The sequence below is a fragment of the Lynx rufus genome, unplaced genomic scaffold, assembly GCF_022079265.1.
Source record: "Lynx rufus isolate CCGP_SWC_20201006 ecotype Redwood Valley unplaced genomic scaffold, mLynRuf1.p SCAF_8, whole genome shotgun sequence".
Classification (NCBI taxonomy): Eukaryota; Metazoa; Chordata; class Mammalia; order Carnivora; family Felidae; genus Lynx; species Lynx rufus.
Genome location: NW_025814896.1, coordinates 86,484,693 through 86,505,310, shown reverse-complemented (window position 1 = coordinate 86,505,310; position 20,618 = coordinate 86,484,693). Strand labels below are relative to the sequence as shown.

The 20,618-nt window shown below is 38.9% G+C and overlaps 1 protein-coding gene across 1 annotated transcript in view; it reads right to left on the bottom strand.

Annotated features, from left to right (window-relative positions):
* Positions 1 to 20,618, bottom strand: part of ANTXR1 (ANTXR cell adhesion molecule 1) — a 215,069-nt gene that overhangs the window by 177,055 nt on the left and 17,396 nt on the right. Inside the window, exons 2-3 of the mRNA XM_047069742.1 lie at positions 12,544 to 12,615; positions 7,785 to 7,856 (exon numbers count right to left, since the gene is read on the bottom strand). Coding sequence (XP_046925698.1) covers positions 7,785 to 7,856; positions 12,544 to 12,615 — 144 coding nt within the window. The remainder of the gene's footprint in view (positions 1 to 7,784; positions 7,857 to 12,543; positions 12,616 to 20,618) is intronic.

The following is a 20,618-nucleotide window of genomic DNA, read 5'->3' as shown; positions in this document are numbered from 1 at the left end:
AAGCCAAATGTCCATTGACAGATGAATGGATAAACAAAATGTGGAACATACACACAATGGAATATTATTCTGCCTCAAAAAGGAATGAGATTCTGAAATATGCTACAACATAGATGGACCTTAAAAACATGCTAAGTGAAATAAGCCAGATTGAAAAGAAAAAATATTATATGAATCCACTTATAAGAGGTAACTAGAGTAAACAAATCCATAGAGACAGAAAGTAGAATGGAGGTTACCAGGAGCTGGGAACAGTTTCAGTTTGGGATAATGAAGAAGTTTTGGAGATGGATAGTAGTGTGATGGTGGCACAACGTAAAGCCACTGAATTGTATTCTTAAAATGGTTAAAATAGTAAGTTTTATGACATGTATATTTTACTATGATAGAAATATTTCAGTGGAAGCTGCAAACAATAAGTTGAATACAAACAAAGTTAAAAATTGGTGAATTACAGGACAAGAGTGAAAAATTCTCTAAGAACTCAAAGAAAAATGATAAAGATTAAAAAATTATACCTAGAACACAAACAAGTTTAGAATACATTTAAAAATCCAAAGGACAAAAGAAAAGTAATAATAAAAAATTACAGAAAAATATTTCTTAAGCTCAAGATATTTGTTATCAGATGAAAAGGTTCAAATCCTATACAAAGTATTATACAAAATTAATGAAAGAACATACACCTAGATATTTTGTCTTGATTTTTTTTAATTAAGGAAATTAATTTTAATTTAGTTAAGGAAAAGCAGAAAAAGACTATTCACAAGGAGAAATGTACTAAATTGGCATTTTTCTGTATGCAATGTAGAATAGGATATACGCAAGTTGGCATAGTCTCATTGTCAATAAATTTAGGGGAAAAGATAGAGTATAAGAACTTCATATTCAATTAAAATGTTTATATGGAGGTGAATAACAATAATTCTCAAATAAGTTGGGACTTGGAAAGCTTAATATTGACATACCTTTCAGGAAGATTTTACCTGAAAAAAGACTCAGCCAACTAAAAAATTAGAAAATAAATCAGGTAAAAATTTCAAGTACTGGAAAGGAACTATGTATGTGTATGTGTGCATGTGTATGTATTTATGAGACATAATGCAAATAGTTCTTAAGAAATTCAGCAAGGAGGGGTGCCTGGGTGGCTCAATTGGTTAATCCTCTGACTATTGGTTTTGGCTCAGGTCTTGATTTCATGGTTCTTGGGATTGGGCCCCATGTCGGGTTCCATGCTGACAGCACTGAGCCTGCTTAGGATTCTCTCTCTTCCTCTCTCTCTGCCCTTTCCCTGCTTGCATGCACGTGCTCTCTGTCTCTCTGTCTCTCTCTCTCTCTCTCAAAATAAATAAATAAACTTAAAAAAAAAGAAATTCAGTGAGGAGAATAAATGAGATTACTTAATTCTTGCCACTGTAAAGACAAGCAAAATTCATTGGGAACTGTTGCTAGAATAAAAATGAAATTATACTTCTACAAATTCTTTTCAAATTTCTGGTGCAAAATTAAAAAAAATCAAAGAAGGGTAAAAGATAAATGAGTGGACACAGATATAGCAGAAAAATGTTTTTAAAAATTTAAGTTTATAAAAATTTTTTTGACAAAGGACTTAAAAAGCATGAAAGGTAACAGAAAGGTATTCTATGTTGATTAGACATATAGTCCATAATGAAAACCCATGTGAACTAAACAATATGGCATAAATTATAAAGCAATGTGTTGGAGATTCAAATAAAAGTTATGGTGGAAAGTTTAAAAATACCTCTCTGTCCTCACAGATCAAGTAAACAAAAATATAAGCTATTTGATGAATTTAATCAATACATTTCTTATATAAAATTTTTTATCCATTAGGTATACATATGGTCTAACATCCATGGATGATAAGTAAAATTTAATCACTTACTAATCAACCAACAAAAATTAATAAATTTTAAAAGTAGAAATTACATAAACCAGTATTTTAGAAAATAAAACAAACAAAAAAGAAACTCATTCACAATGGAAGGAAAACTTAAAAATGCCTTTGGAAAACACTTAACACTGTATGAGACGGATTTGAATAAAAAACAATAAAACCTTAGTAAGAGACATAAGTGAAGGGATATATCTTTAAATAAGAAAATATATACAATAAAATTGCAATGCCATTTTGCTAAGGTGATTCTGTACTTTCTATACAATTCAAGTGAAAACCCCAAGAATATTTTGGTACATTAAGCAAATTATGTAAATTCCCATGGTAAAACAAGCAAACAAAAAAACAAACTACAAAAGACCAGGGAGATTTTCACTCATGATTAGAAATGAAGAAGGACTGGTCTTCCAGATGCTGAAACTAATAAAAATGGTGTGGCCCTAGCTAGGAACAGAAATGCAGTGTATCAGAATAGAAAACACAGCAGTAGATCCACGTCTACAAAAGAGTTTAATTTTTCAAATTGGTAGTAAATGATTATTCAGCAAATGATGTTGGAAAAACTGGCTAAGCACTCGGAGAAAACGGATGGATCTTGGCCTTATACCTTACATCAGATGAATTTCTAGAAGTAATGATCCACATGTAAAAAACAGTATAAAAAATACTGTAAGTAAAAGTAGTCATACAAGGACAATAGCAACCCAATCACAATTATGAACACTGATGTTAAATTTCTAAATAAAATGCAGAAAACAGAGTTCAACTCTACGTTAAAATAATAATATATGACAACCAAGTGTAACCAGAAATGCAAGAATGATCCAATATTAAAAAAAATATTTTAAATGCATTTCACTGTGTTAGTAGGTCAAAGAAAAAAATAGGATCATCTTAATATATGCCAAAAATGCATTTGATTAAATTGAATATCTATTCCTGATTTCTTTTAAAGGAAGAGTTGGACTTCCTTGACATGATCTCATTCCAAATGATGAGACATCTAAAATATTTAAATCAAGATCAGGAAAAAGACTGTCCAGGGAGTACATAGGGAATCGTATGTAGTATTTAACACTAAAATAATGTATTCCAATAGTACTTAAATTAACATTAGATCCTTTATTATGCTGTTGAAGAAACCTGAAAAATGTGTTACAGTTTATCAATCATTTTGCAAACTGATGAAGCTATGAAATCTTGGAAGAGCAACATGATATGATGCAAAACATATGAGTCGGACTGATTCCAGAATCCAGAATCATACTACTAATTCTGCCATTTTTGTTATTTGGCCATAGCAAGTTATCTAAAATCAGATTCTCGGTGCCCCTTATCTACAAAATTGAAGTAATAGCAGGCAAGATGGAGTAAACTTGCTACTGGCTATCTCATCTCTCCTGGCAATTATTGCCAAAACCTCTGGACAAAATAAAAATGCAAACAAATAAGGACTATGAAAAGTAAACAAAGCAGATGGATTGGGAAGAGTAGTTAAAACCTGGACAAATAACCCAGACAAGAATGAATTCCACATTCCCCCTGCTCTTTTCTTTCATGGCTTTAACCTGAGGGTGGGTCTCAGTCACATGGTAGTGGCCTGGGAGGTCACCATATATCAGGCCCCTGGGGAAGGGACCCCCTGTGACTCAAAGAATGTGGAGAGAATCCCAACTTTCATTTCTCTTTGATTACTTCTGCCTTTGCCCCATGGGTGACTTCAGTAGAGAACTACACGAGACAATGTGGAGGCCAAACTCCAAGATAAACCCCACTTTTCTTACTAGAGGACTTGGAAAGGGCGGCCTCAGTGGGAACCAGTGTGTGGGGAATCCTGCAGAAGGGAGAGCTGGAGAAGGGGGTCCCAATACTTCTGTGTATGAAGCTGTATAAGTCCTGGGCTTATCTCTGAGCTGCACATGCGTAGGACAGGCTTGAAGCTGCTTAGCAAAGGCTTTGAAAACTGAACTGAAAAAAAAACCACCAACCACAGAAGAAGAGAGAGAACATGTTGTCTGAACCTCGTGCAGAGAAAACAAATTAATATTCTCCAGAGGATTTGAAAATGACTCAAGAGTCTGAACAACCTAATATTAAAAGTTTCTAGGATATGATCTAAAATTACTCGACATACAAAGCACCTAGAAAATGCACCAATTCTCAGGAAAGAAACAATTAAGATGCCAATCTTGAGCTTATGAAATTGTCAGACAAAGAATTTAAAGCATATAAGGTTTATATGTTTACTTTATAGTTTTTATATATTACATTTAATTATATTACATATAGTTGATCTCATAAATATTTACCTCATACGTAATCTCATTGTATATCTAATTATATATGATATATTTCATTATATGTTATATCTTATATGTTTTTATATATTATATATTTATGTATTTATATATTTATTTTATAATTATGCTCCCATGAGGTAAAGGTAAATACGTTTGAAATAAATGGAAAGATAGATGATCTCAGCAGAGGAATAAAATTTTTAAAAGGAACAAAATAGATATTTTGGGACTGAAAAATCACAATGTCTATGATAAACAATTCAATCGATGAGCTCAGCAGCAGGATGGAGATGACAGAGGAAGGAGTCTGTGAACATGAAGATACATCAGTAGGAATGATCTAATCTGAAAAATAGCAAGAAGAAAGATTGGAAAAGAATTGAACTGACCTTCAGGCACATGTGGAATCATATCAAATGGTCTAACATCTCTGTCGCTGGTGTCCCAGAAGGAGAGGAGAAAGTGGTGCAGAAAAAATAGTTGAAAAATAGGGTTGCAAATTTCTCAAATTTGGTGAAAGACAAATTATACATTCAAGAACCTCAGCAAATCCAAAATAGGAAAAACTCCAAGAAAACCATGCCTAGATAGATCACATCAACCTGCTGAGAGCTAAAGAAAAAAATGCTGAAAGCAGTTAGTGATAAATAGTATATTCCATATAAAATAAGGAGACCCCATTAGAGATTGAATGGTTATATGAGGTTAAGTGAGAAACGATATGTAAAATGTTCAGCAGATAAAAGACACAAATGGTAAGTATTGTTATTCGAATTGTAATTCCTTTACTACCTCTCAACACACCATATTTATTTTCTATTATATTTCTTCAGCCTTCCTGTGGTTTCCTTTATATGGATTTGATCCCAAGAACTGGATGCAAATATGTCTTTGATATTATTTCTTGTGGTTTACCCACAATCTCTTGCTCTTGTGGAAATGAGAGTCTCTGAATTCACGTCCTGTTTTTGAGCAAGTTTTTTTAACTTACATGGTTCCTCAGTCATTACATCGGTACAATAATGCATCTATTACTGTCTTATAGGGATATTGTGAAAATCTGATGAGATATAGAGAAAAACATAAACATTCCTGTGACCAACTAAAACACTGGAAGTCATATCTTTCAGAAACAGTACCAGTTTGGAAGCTCTGAAAGCCTAGTTCTTTTAGCCAATCTCATGAAAAAGTATTTTGGAGAGAGAAGGCTTGTCCACATTTCTCCCTAGGCTGATAATGTTGGGGATGTGTCAGTAATCCATTCATGCTTTGCCAGCTGACCCATAGGTTAGGCCAAGCAGTCACCGCATGAAACCAAAACATCCTTTTTAGCAAGGCATTTTTTGGCTGTTTGATGCATATTCAGCCCTTAAATATTAAATGCTGTTTCTAGCAAAGTGGAGATCATAACCTCTGTCTTCTCCTTGGTACAGGAAACTAGGAGTAGTGAAGTTAAGGCATAAAACATTAGATTCAAGTGAAAAACATTGGATTCAGTTGACTAATTTGAGCTAGCATAACCAAAACGAGTCTGAAAGCCCAAGCATTTTAACAACGTTTATAAATCTGTAACCCCCTCGGCTGCCCTCCCCACTTCCCAGAGGCTGTGAGCAGTAGCACACAAAATACCAAGAAGTGTGAGATCTAGGTCTCTGGGCCAAACTCAAGCATGGAGTGAGTGGCGTCAGCACGAAGCAGCACCGGGCGGCCTGGGTTGTAGGAGGATGTGAAGAATGGGTGAGAGGGGAGTCTTCTCTGAACAAAGCCATCTCTGCATAAAGGATGTCATCATGTAAAGACTGAGAGAAAGCAGGAGTCTTTCATAGGCTAGAGACACTTTCTCAGAGCTTCTTAAAATCCTTGGCCAATAGTGATGGAAAAATCTCTCAAGTTTCTTGAGCTTTAGGATTCTCTGTTTAACAGAAGGCAGCAAGGGAGAGTGGAAGGAATGTGGAGCCTGCATCTAGGGTGCATTCTGCTTGGTATCCTTAGGAATACGATATGGCCTCAGTTTCTTCTTCTGTTAATAGGAAATAAGAAACCCCTGTTTTTAAAATGGGGTTTCAAATGGCATGCATGAATAATAGATACTGCTGAAGGAGAAATAGGACTTGAGGGGTGCCTGGGTGGCTCAGTTGGTTAGGCGACTGACTTCGGCTCAGGTCATGATCTCATAGTTCATGAGTTCGAGCCCCACATTGGGCTCTGTGCTGACAGCTCAGAGCCTGGAGCCTACTTCAGATTCTGTGTCTCCCCCTCTCTACCCCTGGAGTGAGTGAGAGTGAGGGGAGTGTCTACCCCTCCCCTGCTTATGCTCTGTATCTCTCTGTCTCTCAATAATAAATGAATGTTAAAAAAAATTTAAAAAAAAGAAATAGGACTTGAAAACTTTTACATGGCACAGAGAATTCTTTTTGTTACACATGGGAAACAAAGACATGGAGAAAAATGAGGACTAACTCAGATTTGCTGTGTTAGTGCAAAATCCAGAAAACCTTACTCCATCCTGTTAGTCCTAGTCTGATTTCTGGAAGAAGAATGTTATAAAGTCTCCCTGTCCTCTGTGCTTGCCCTTCCTCCTTTCCTTTTCCCTACATGTCCATACACAGTCTGTCAGTAGTCCCACATGTGTCTCCCCCACCCCATGGTGTTTCTCTCATGTCACTATTGGATTTTTTAAAAAGTGGACAAAAGTGTTATTAACTCAAGAAAACTGTTATCTCCACTTCCAACATACCATCCTAATTATGAACAAATGGTATGTCTCTATTTTTGCTAGTTTTCATGGGTAAGTGGTAAAACCCCAAATAATATCTTTGTTAAGCTACATCTAAGTAATCCTTGTATGTCAACAACATTTTGCCACACCTGATTCAAATTTCCTTTTTTCATGGTACCATAAACCCTCCCTTTCTATTCCCTGTCTTGGCAATTATGTTTAATAATATTTCACGTTCTTACTTCGCTCACAGTATGCTTATTATATCTCTGAAACCTTAACCCACAAAATAAATCTAATTTAAATAAAATAAACTATAAGAAACTTCCTCCAAGGATTTGGCTTGCTAACATTTTGCTTGAAGTTAGGAGACTGAGTTGCCAATCAAATGTAAGATTTACCTTAATGCGATTTAGTCATTTACAGAATTTCACCAACATCAGGAAATTCTATCAGTCATCACAGAGTAAACTAGCAGATGGGTCAATGTACAAAGTTCAAGGCTTCAGTGGAAAGAAAGAACTATATGATTAAAATGACTGATGGGGCGCCTGGGTGGCTCAATCAGTTAAGCATCTGACTTCGGTTAAGGTCATGATCTCTCAGTTCTTGAGTTGGAGCTATCTGTGCTGATAGCTCAGAGCCTGGAGTCTGCTAGGATTCTGAGTCTCCCTCTTTCTCTCTGCCCCTCCCCTGCTTGTGCTCTCTCTCTCTCAAAAATAAATAAACATTTAAAAAAAATTAAATTTAAAATGACTGACAGTCAAGGCTGGCACTAGGGCACATATACAAGAACTACTCAGGAAAAGGTGGGCTTTTTAGCAACAGGGAAGGGAAGCATCCTTACCTGTCTTCTGTTAGCTTCATTAGGGTTGTTCCTCGAGTAGAGAAGACAATAAAAGACATTCTTAGCTGTGGGCTGGAAAGGAAAAGAAATTCTATTAGGGCAGATAGAAAGACTATAGAATGCCATTTTCTTCCAGTCATCTTCCCTGTTTTTCCTCTCCTATCTGGCTGCCAGAGCTGAGGACCTACAACCCTAAGAGAGACCCCGCAGCTGGTGTCGCAAGTATTTAGCCAGTAGCCCACTTGAAACTGTGGACCAGTGGGAAGACCTGCGGTGTCTTCCGGGGGCGGGGGCGCTGCTTCTGATTTGACACCACCGCTCAGTGACAGCGGGTGACAAATAGGAAAGCTAACATTCATCACTGCCCCATGCTCTGTCTGAAGAAGTGTAACTCTAGAAGACGACTGGTCTGCATGGTGTTTATAAAAAGGGGAGCCTGATTGGTGAAATTTGATAGTGTCTCCACGGCAGTCCAGTGTATCCTCTAACGAGGGGAGTGGCTAAACCTGTTGCAGCTTGGTGCCATCAGCCGCTAAGATCGTACTATAAACACCTTTGCTCTGAAGGCAGGATCACCATCAACTTTTAATTTCTGCTCGGTTTCCCAAGGAGGTGATCCCAGAAGGAGAGAAGGTGCTGATGGGCCATAAGAATATCTATTCCACTTGGTAGTTTTATACTTCTCATTATTAATGAACACGGTGGCATGGCTTGTTTATGGCAGTGCTCAGGAGCTTTGTCCTGGGTAAAATCCACACTCTTAGAGGCAGAACAACTCTCAGTTGAGGACCAAATGTGTTTCTCTGTCTGCAAGATGGACTGTCCAGAAATAACAAAAGCAAAACAGACATTTTAAAAAAAAGAAAAGAAAAGATGGGGCACTTGGGGAGCTCAGTTGCTTAAGCGTCCGACTTTGGTTCAGGTCATGATCTCATGGTTCATGAGTTCGAGCCCCGCATTGGGCTCACTGCTGTCAGTGTAGAGCCCACTTCAGGTACTCTGTCCCCCTCCCCTGCTTATGCTTTCTCTTTCTCTCTCTATCAAAAATAAACATTAAAAAAAAAAGAAAAGATGGACTATCAGACTGTAGTGGATTCACCAATAGAGTGCTGTCTGTCAGGCACTGTCTCTGGGTGGCCAACTGGTTCATCTGTCACAATGTCAACCTGTTTCTTCACCATGCAGTACCCTCCCACCCCTGATCTGGCCTCCATATCTTATAGTTCCCACCTCCTCCAACATTTCCTAAACCCTCCCTCCTTTTCCATTTCTTAGCTTAGGACTTTGCCCTCAACTATGTGACCACTGCAGTTATTTCCTGGCCGGTGACCTTGCCTGTCAACAGTCTTTGTTCCAATTCATTCTCCACACTGCTTCCCGAGCTATTTTCCTAAAATATAAGTCAGACCTGTCATCCATCTGCTATAAAAATCTCCAATGGCTCCTACTGCCTCTAGGATAAAGTCTACATTCAATACCATACATCTGATGCATCTTTGGAAACCCTTATCATGGTGTTTAATACTTGGTAGGAGCCTAAGGAGTATGAATTGAATGCCAGTATCTTGAAACAGACCTCGGTTCTCTGTCCATGAGACAATTCTTCCTATTACCACCTCACTGCAGCTAATCAGCAAAACACCATAATTATCATAATACTATAATAACAGTCAACCTTATCAAGTGCTCACTATGTATCAGGCACTATCATTAAGTGATGCGCACATATTAGCTCATTAAACCAGTAACAACTTTATGAGATCAGTACTATTATTGTTCCTGTTTTCCAGAAAATGAAATTGAGACTCTAAAGGACAAAGTAATGTTCCCAAGGTCACACAGTGGGAAAGTAGTGGACCCAGGACTTAAAACCAAGCTCCTGGTTCTAGAACTTGGGCTCCTAAACAATTATACAGAGTTCAGCTCTAGAAAAATTGAATTTGAAATGTGGGTAATGTACAGCTCCAAGAGGCAACTAGTATATTTGATATATGAGTCTTGGCTAGAGACATAATTTGGGAGTTTTCAGCATACTAATGTGAGTGGAATTGTTCGAAGACAGTGTCAGCAGTGAGAAGGGAAGTGACCCAAATCTAGAACCAACACTAACATTTAAAGGCCCAGCTCTAGTCAGTGAGATGAAAGGAGAACCAGAAGGTGGAGGAAAGAATTTCGAAGAGAGGAACTCTCAATCAAACGAAGCTCCTGCATCCAGCAGAATAAGCACTGCAAGACACTCTCTGTCTTTGTCCTCTTAGGGTATTAGTTAGGGACTTTGGTGAGAGCAAGCAGGTGGAGGGGGAGATGGAAGCCAGATGGCAGTGGGTTAAGGAACGAATAGGAAGTAAGGATATGGTGATACTGAGTCTTTAAAGATATTTGAGTGAGAAACCAGCAAAGAAATAGGTATCTATAGTGTCTATAGAGGAACATAGTCTGGAGATTTGTTGTTTTCTGTGTTTTTTTTTTTTTTTTTTTCAGATGTGGGGCAGGTGAGATTTCTTTACATCTATTGACGTAGAAATGGTAGAGAAAAATACAAGAGGAAAACAAAGATCTGGAAAAGATTGGAGACAATGGGACAAAATGGACTAAAATGGAGGGGTCACCTTCAAAGGGGGAATACTTGAATCTCAGAGATAAGGGGAAGGACATGCATGCATCTTTTAAGAGTAGGACTGGAACTTTAGGAAATCACTTTTCTGTTATTCACAGGGCTCTTGGTGAAACCGGGAGGTGAAGTTCTTTGCTGAGAGTGATGGGTGAGAAGTGTGGGTTGAGGTCTTGAAGGAAACAGAGAAGAGTGAATAAACAAAAATCATTCATTCCTTTTCAAAATCTATCCATTTATTCAAAAATATTGATTGAGCATGTACTATGTGTCAGATACTATTACAGGCACTTGGGCTGCAGCAGTCAAAATACAGTACCTGAATCTTGGAATTTGCATGACAGTGACAGTGATATCTTGGTGCTACACTCTGAGGGGGTCCATGGACAAGAAAGGCCAGAGGAGACAACCAGAGGAAAGTGTCTTGTGGTCTGGATTAAGCCATGTCAACTTTTCTCCTCCTCAGTTTCTTTATCAATAAAATGAAAGGATTGGGTTAAGTGGTTTCTTAGTTCCTCCACCCCTACCTCTCAGTGTCTTTGATTCTAAGACAGTGAGGCATCTGGAATTGCTGAAGGAACAGCGAGAGAGAAGTGCTGAGTGGCCACTCTAAGCCAGGTGCTGGGCTACTTGGTTTGCACATGTTTTCTCTTCTAATTTTCACATGCAAACCAGGGTTCAACCAAGGTAAGTCAATTGCTATGGTTGCACAATGGAGCTTGGATTCAAGTCCACATCTGCCTAACTTCAAATCCTTTTCCAGTAGACTCCTCTGCTTCAGAAAGAACAGAAGACCAGAAGGGCAAATAGAAACAGAGCAGATACTGTCAAGTGTCTCGAGGCAGATTTGTTTTATATCACTTCAAAGGATATAATGGATATAATGGAAGGGAGTATAGGAAGGACATGTTGATTCAACGACAAAAAGACTTTTCTGGAAACTGGAATTGTCCAACTATTGAGCTGTTTGCCTCCAAAGGTAGCAGTTTCTCACCAACGCTATTCAAGTTAAGGGTAGCAAATGTCTCTTAGGATAGTTTGGGAAGTCATTGTTTTCAATTGTAGGCTTCCACAATTCTCCCAAATACTTTGATTTTAATACCGCTCATGTATTTGTTTCTTTCCCCTCCCTCTCTCTCCTCTTGGCATCTGCTTTTTCCAACAATCTGGGTTTAGATGCTGCCTGCTGCAGCTTCTAATTTTTGACATCACAGAGAGGATACCTCCTAACCCTTCCCCTCCAATCAGGCAAGCAGGTAAGAGGTCAACTGAATTTGGAGGGAATGTGTTTGTCATTATATTGGTCTCAGGCATCTTCTGAGATAAAGAATCTTATTCAAAGAAGAAGTTTATGGTTACTCACATGGGCTGGAAGACTTTACCGATGCCATGACACAGGATTGGGGCTGCTTTAGAGTTCACGATGATCAGAACAATTTTACCAAAGACCTTGACAACTGGCTTCAAGCACATCCATGAAAGCTATCACAGTTGTGTCTTCCCTTGGAGACTGTACCCAAGGAGGGTAAAATGACCTCCTTTTCTTTACCAGTGGACATTGATACTTACTGGAAAGTAGGACCTCCCAGGCTCTGCAACGTTTATAGTGCAGTTCAAAACTGCATTGTCCTCCCTTGGAAAGTGTTATAAAGAATGCTCGGAGAATTCTACCTGTTAGGACACACAGCCAGGCTGACCAACATGGTGGTTTCCTTGGGACTGAGAGAGCTCTCAAAATGTGAGATTTTCAGCGCTATCATAGGGAAAGTTCTGGGCACACTGGAATGAATTGGTCACCTTTCACCCTACACCTTTTACACCTGAGTCCAGCTAGAATAAGCCAAGTGGCCCAGTGTGGTGCACTGTGGAAGAAAATGTTAATGATCCTTCTGAAAGAATATATTGTTCAATAAGAGAGACAGCGGTAAATTTTGGTCTTATAACCAAATCAGGGTCCTTCTGAAAACACAAAGCCAAAAGTTATTCTAACACGGCAAAGATTAAAACAAAGTCAAGTCTTTGGTCAAAGATCTGAGAGTCTACCTTTGTCAAAAAGCATGCCCAAAGTGGTTAGTAGTTAGCAGAATAGCAAACGTAGGCTAGTTTTACTCATGGCAGAGCACTATATATATACATTGTGTTTCTCACCTGATGAATTTATGAGCCAACTGTTCCACAAAGTAATAGATTTCATTCCAGTGGTGCAGCACACTTCCTGATCTGGGAAAACAAAAGCAGATGGCACTTAATCAAGTGTTCATTCATCCTTACCTTGTATCATTTCTCTTTATGTTCTATTATCTTACATTAATTGGGCTCATTATCAGAAGCTTCTACAACTTTGGCAATCATTTGGAAAGGTGTTTAGACTCAATGTTAGCGTTCTTGAAAATTTTGTTAAAGAATCTCCCTTCCCTCCCCCTTCCATCCCTTCCACCCCTACTCCACACACTAATGCACTAAAACAATACCTGGACATACCCAGATTCACAGGTCGGTTTCAAATCTTTAAGAAACCATTGTTTCTGTGCAATTTATTCATTGATTAGGGAAGAAAAACAATTCCAGTTTATTTAAAGAAATTAGCACAAACTAGATGCCCAAAGACAAAGACAAACAAATCTCCCTCCTCAAAGAGTCAGGTTTCATTTGCAAATACAGATGCAAAATCTCTAAATAAGATGATAGCAAAACAAATCCAGCAGGAATCCAAAAGAATAATAATTAATTAACCAGTGGAGTTTATTTCAGGAATGCATGGATGGTTCAACGTTTAAGAACATTTAATGTAACTATTCATACTAATAAAAAACGAAGAAAAACTATACAGCCTTTCATTATATTCAAAAGGAATCTTCTTCCTAAAGCAGAGGGAAACTTTCTCTAGGACATATGGAATTATAGAATTTTAGATTTGGAAGGGGGCTTCTTTACTTCCCAAGATTGACTTCTGTTTTACTGATATCATTTATTAACTGCTTCAGTTCAGCTTGTATTTTCCACAATGCCAATATTCTCAATCTGTTGCAGTGACTTTATAGTAGGTTTTTCTGTTCTAACTCATTCTTTGTGTAGCTACGATGCCACTTCCTTTCACTTGAGGATATGTTTCAGCTGAGCACTGCATTTCTGCCTGTCATTCTAATAATTGTTGAGGTTAAGAGTTTATTCATTCTACCCTGACATTTTGTACAAAGAGTTTCCATTTGTTTCAGATTACTTTATTCACTCATTTACCTTAATTTTAACTTCTAAAGAGTTATTCGTTGCTATTTTTCCTTTGTTTCGGGCTATTTTATAAATTTTTTAATGTTTTTATTTTATTTTTTTTTAGAGAGAGGATGCACACAGGGGAGGTGCAAAGGGAGAGGGAGAGGGAGGGAGGGAGAGAGAGAGAAAGAGAGAGAGAGGCAAAGAGAGTGAGTGAGAGAGAGAGAGAGAGAGAGAGAGACTCATGCAACTCCATGCTCAATGCAAAGCCCACTGTGGGGCTCCATTCCACGACTGAGATCATGACCTGAGCTGAAATCAAGAGTCAGACGTTCAGCTGACTGAGCTACCTAGGCATCCCTAGCCTATGGAAATTTAAGATGGATCTGTGCAATAGATTTTGTGCTTTCATTTTCATGGCACAACAACCCAAGAATTCTCATTCTGATTGAGTATATTCCATCTCTATAAGGAGAATTTATTTGTCTCTGCCCCACATCCAAAAATGATGTGTTTATCTGACCTGAAGAAAGGGGCACAATATGTTATGGTCATACAGCGAAAGACTCCGTATCATAAGGCTATCTCATTTTTCCCAACTTAATCTGTAACTTCAATTCTAGGAAGTATTCTGAAAGGATGTTTTGTAAAACTCAAAAACTGACTTTAAAAATGAAATGAAGATTAAATGTCTAAAAATAATTAAAGCAATTGTGACAAATAATAATAAAGCTGGAAAGCTTGCCCTATCCGATATAATGACTCCATATGCATGACACGTGAAATAACTGTAGAGCCAATGGAGTAGAAGAGAGAATCCAAACCTCAACCTACATGAAGTCTTGCTATATATATAGTGAAAAAGGTGACTCAGACTGAGGACAGAGAACTAACCCCCTAATAATGATGTTATGACAGTGGATTTCTAATTGGGAAAAAAACCCAGTTAGATCACTGTCTCATACCAAATGTAACCCTAGATGTATTAAAACCTAATGGGAAAAACAAAACTTTAAACCATTGAGTGAATTATAGAAGGAGACTTTTATGTCCTCAGGTTAGTGAAGGGTTTCTCCAGCCAGGTACAGAAAGTAGGAATTATTTTTTATGAAAAGGATAATTTTGACTACCTGAACCATCTACAATTCTGAATGACAAATTGGTACCATAAACAGGTTCAAAGAAAAGAAAAGAATGATGTCTGCAGCAAATAAAAAAGACAAAATTTGTGTCCAGGATATGTAAATAATTGGTACAAGTAAATATTAAAAAGCAAACAATAGAAAAATAGACAAAGGATCAGAACACACAATCCCCTAAAGGATAGTAAATCAGCATTTGAACAACATTTAACTCTTCTAGGTAATACAGAAATACATATTTAAACAATTGTTTGGGAAAAAACAAGAAATTTCCTCTGGTGGCAGCATAGAGCCCTGCAGAGTTGGGGGTGAGGAGATGGACAGATGGCGAAAGGAATCTGGCAAGGAGAGGGGTGGGGACCCCTCCTCTCAAAAATAAACCTTTTCCATTCTGGCCTCTTAGCCTTCATACATATTCCAGCTGCTTGGGACACTCCAGGTCCACACTGCTCCTACTGATTCTTTAAGAGTCAACTCAGTCTGTGCCTCTTGCCTTTGACTGACATAGATGGGGCCCATCACCCCTGCTCCATGCTCTCGGGGCACCATGTACATCTCTCAGTCATTACTATCTGCTCTCTCTGTGAGGGATTTAGGGATATTTGCCTCACCAGCATCAACCTGTTTGTACAGCGGAAGAAAGAAGAGCATGAAAAGAAGAAGCCTTGATTGCTCAAGGAAGCCTCTTGATCTTTTGCCAGCTGGACACCAGCTCTCCAGCCAATTCCTGTGACCCTGTGTGAACCCAAGAAGCCTTCCCATATGGGCCAGTGACTCTAGAGCACAGCTCCTTGGTCAATGGACCTACCTAATCATCAACAGAAGAACCTACTGGCAGCTGGAAGTCTCCCAAGAGCTCACCAGAACTGCATATCCTAGCCCTGGGCTTTTAAAACTTTGGAAATCCTCTTTCATTAGAATCCAGGACATCATCCTGGACAAGATTCAATTGTATACTTCAAATCTCAAAGACTGGTCCTAGCTGCTTTCCTTCAGCCATGGGGTAAATGGTCTGGTTCTGGGGTTAATGCTATATAAGTGCCTCAGAAGAGGCAACACATGACTGATGATAAGCCATAGTCCGATCTAGAAATTTACAAATCCTTTTCACTGGAACCAAGAGATTTCCTTGAACACTGGTCATCTGTGACCTCTTCTGAAATGTAGTGTTGTATGTTGGTCCAGGTGACCAGGACAAGGTCTATCTGAGGGGTAGTGTAAGATGCCTAGTGATTAGAGAGGAATCCCCTACTTCCTTCATCCCAAGTTTGATTTTCTCATTAGTAGAGAAGTCCTACAGCATGGGAATTCTATAGGAGGGAGAGGAGGAGGCAAAGTGTTGGTGAAATAGGGACTTGAATCAGAATTGAGGCACCATTCTTGGTTGTTTGCCTAAGGAGGAGAGGTTTGGAGTAAATTCTCAGGTTACCATTTCTTTGTTCTCAAGGATGGTCTTTGTTTAACAGCTACAAATCTATTTGCATCCCTTTACTTAAATAGGTCATTCAATAATAACTCACACTTTCACACTGTCTTAAAACATTCCTTTTTCATGATTCTTCTATCTGACTGACATGTAAAATGTACACAATTTGGTATTCATGTGATTTGTTGATGCCACAAATAGGGCAAGATCTGAGAAATCACCTCGGGTGTTAAAGAAAAGTCTGTATCTATCTGAAAACCTTCTTGCTAATGGGCAGGGACTGTATTTTCTCAAGAAGAAAATAAAATGAGACCCCTAAGACAAAACTGGAGGCAAGGAGATATTTGATAGGCTTGCTTCTCCTATCCCAACTCTGCTAATAATTGCCCGGAGACTGTTGAAGTTTGTTGTTTCATACTTAAACATCATCATTCTTTATGCAATTTATATAAGCCTTGACCAAAATATACCGTTTTGGGGACACACTTGAAATGTACCTAGTCTGTTACCTCAAGTGTGGGTAAATATAACCTCATATTCTGGGAACCAAACTGGTTTTGTCTTCTCTGGGTTACCATGGGACCCCAAGGGGTCTAACCTACTCAAGGAGCAGAGGAATATAGGGTTATCTATATCGCTGCCTTGGAATCCTTCTAGTCCTTATTACTGAGTCTTCTTAACTGGCAAAATCACACTCTGTCTCACCCCAAGGTTATATTACCCCCTGGGAAGGGAAAGAACCCCATGTCAGTTGCTTGTGGTTTTAGCCATGGAGGTGAGCTTGTTGGGGGTACTGCTCGTATTTCTTTAACCCAAATCTGCAGGAGCAAAAGGCTTACCTGCCTGGTGCCATAGTCCTGCTCCCTGCCTCATCACCACCTAGTGGTCATAGCTAGACTTCCTAACCCTGAACTCTAAATACATCATTCATGGGGCCTCTGGAAACCATCCACTGTGACCTCATCCAGACTTCTGTCATTCTGCCACATGGATAGATATGTTAGGATAGATATAGGTCTTTGACTGAATTTGGACTTTGTGTTAAAAGATGCATGTGTCACTTGTACTTTGCCTTATAAATTGGTTTTCTGGCTTGGAATATGCCCTAGTAGGTACTCCCAGTACCTAGTTGTACCTAGTAGGTACAACCCAGGGTGGTGTGTCCATATTTGGATCATTGGCTTCCTCTCAACCCTGAGGACTTAAGTGGATTCCTCCTGGTCATAGCCAGAAATAGGGTGTTAGATGGGGAAATGGTAGAGAGTGGATTAAATTCCAGCTTCTATCCACCCTACAACATATAAAACATACCATTAATCATATCAACCTATTTAATAGTTAATGATCTTAAAATCCCAGCTATGGAGTCCTGATGTTCTCTTCAGGCAGTAATGGCTCACCCAGCCATTGTTACCAAAGCTCCAAGGTAGAAATAAAAACTGCTTCTTAGCCCAGATTATGTAGGAGCTTGCAAATGTTTCACTGGACTCTGTTATGGGTTTAAAAAAACTGCTTTTAAGACAAAGTCGGTGGCAAACTATAGTCATGGAGAGCTGAAATGTCCATGTTGTAGAAAATCAGCAGATGTGAAATGTCCCTGATATTTGATTTAATTAAATCTTAATTCAAATACAATTCTAGTCCCTGAAGATTTCCATAATTCAGCTGGGTATCAGGACAATGTGGAGGATTCAGGCTCCTTATTGGGATTTTGTGCCTTGGTTCAGTATAAGTCTCAGCAAAATTTGGAATTCAAGGGGCCTCCAGGAATTCTGCTTGAATACAGTCCTACAGAGTTCCGTGCTTGAAGATCCATTCAATATACATGGGTCCACTAAAAATCAGAGTCAATGCCTTTTCACACCATTTTTTTGACTTGACTTTGAGAAGGGTTTCCCAGATCATGGGATGGCAAAGCCACCAGTCCTTACTACTAGCTCCACAAGAAGTAAGTGCTGGGGGCAGCTCCAAAGTTTCTTACTTATTTTTGTTTTTCTATGCCCTCTCCAATGTTTGGAACATAGTAAGAAACCAACAAACTTTTGTGTCATTGCATTCATTATGAGTTCCCAGCAAGGGATTTCACATGTAACCTGGCATTACCCTCAGATTTCTGCTCAATTACTTCCAAAGGTCTAATATGCAAAGAGTAGGAGCAAAATAAGAACTCTAAATCTCATTCTGATTTGTTTTCTGAAATACATTCTTTTGTGCTTATGTGAGTTTCCAAACCTCCCTGTGGTTAAGCTCCTTAGAAAACACAGGCTCTTTCCATTAGCCACACACACAACCAGAGTCAGAAAGAATCAAGTGGGCCAAACTGAGTTTAAATTGTCTCCCCTTCTTTTGCACATGGGTTAGAATAAGACGAAAGGGAAAACAGAGCTTATTTTTGAAACCATCACCCACAAGTCTTTTAATCCTGGAAGAGAGAGTTGCTCTAACGATGGAAATTATAAAACTGTCAGTCCCACTCTTCCTTAGCCCCACCCAACTGAAGTCACTGATGTCCTAAGTGACCCACTCAGGTCCCCAGCTAATCCTGGAAGAGTGCGCAGGCTCAGGCGCCACTAAGTGGGACAAGCAATTAGTTAGTCCGTCAAAGGCCCAGCATTCATTGGCCCCCTCCCTCTGCTCCCCAGCTTCTTCCATGGCCTCCCTCATTCCTCCTAACCTCACATTGCACTCAAATTGGCTGGAGCCCGAAACCCAGCCCACGCCTTATCCTCCTATTACTGACAGGGTTCATGGCCAAGCCTTCCTCATGCTTAAAAAGCTTGACCTTGACTCTTGCCTCTATTCCAACTTCTTCAGATACCAGTCCAGACCCAAACCAAACCATTGAGCACTCCACTTTGAGCTTGGGGGCTCCTCTCTATGTTGTGGAGACCCCAGCCCAGGACACCCAGCCCCACCCTACTGACTTATGAGGAATTTTTCCTTTAGTCAATCTGACTGATGGCTGTAAAAACAATGACTTTCAAGCTGCAGAATGCAACCTATTAGTGATTTGGGAAATCATTTTGGTAGGATATTGCCAACATTAAAAACAAAATGAAGCAGAATGGAACAGAAATATTAGGATCTATTGCATGCTGTAACAGAAAGTAATTCTGTGTGGAACTTTTTGTCAATTATATGTAAGTAATATGATAGATAGATAGATAGATAGATAGATGTAAACTGTATTTTCTCTTGCAAATCAGAGCAAAAGGATATTATAGCAAAATAAGTACTCCTTTCATCTCTATTAATTTGACTTTTCCAGCACACACACACACACACACACACACACACACACACACCAGGAAAAACCTAAAATATTATCTGATACCAACTATTCGTACGTTTGGTGCAAATTTAACACAAAACTATAGTTGTTTGGAAAACAGAAATTGGTTACTTGTCCAAAGGTATTTCCCCTCATTAAAATGAACACTAAGATGTGATAGGTGAGACCCCTCCCCCCCCCCCAGGTTACCAGCCAAAGCCACCAACATGATATGTGGATGACCACTAGGTGACCATGACCAGACAAGGACAGTAACATGGCTGCCAGGGAAGTCAGAGGCCCCTTTCACATGCATATGCCAGGAGGACACAATAAGCCATGTGAGTGAGAGAAGTGGAGGCCGGGGAGGGACAAAACCTCAAATTTGATATACTGACTGTTTAAATTCTTGCACTGGGCTAAGATTTCCAGTTTGGAAAAAAGTGGTATCTTCTGCTCACCACACCTGCACCCAGCAGGAGGGTCTTTCTTGGATTAAGAAAGCAGCTCTAAACTATTTTCTATATATCCAAGTACAGTAAAAATGGGTTTTTTTTTCCTACCCTGGGATACATATATTTGTAATTACTGCATTTCTTTATACAGAAATTTACTCTTGAGGCTGTTCAGACCAGCAGTTATGAACACCGACTTGGTGAATGCCCATGTGAGTTTAAACTCCTGATTTGAGTTCAGACTCCTTCCTGTTCTTCCACTTACTAGTATGGCATTTGAACAAGATGTTTTGCTTTCTTACACTTCAGCTTCCTCCTTTATACAATGGGGAAAATAGTATCTATCTCATAAGGATTGTTTTAAGGATTAAATCTAATGATCCCAAGGTGCCAAGTATCCTGCCTGAAACACAGTGAGCACACAGGACAGTGGCCGCTCTACCTCCCTTCCTGCCATCATGATTATTAAAGTCCCAGGGGTAAGATCTGAAGTGCTCGTTTCTTATCCATCACTGACACCTGGGATTACCTCTTTCTGAAATATCTCTAAGTTTTATAGATGAAAATGGATCTTCACTGCAATTTTTATTTGGATGGACTTAATTATAAGCCACAGATTTTTTTCATATTTATTGTGCACTTTCTGTTTTAAAAACACTGAGTATCAATAAGCATTCTTTTCTTTTTTTAATGTTTATTTTTGAGAGAGAGAGAGAGAG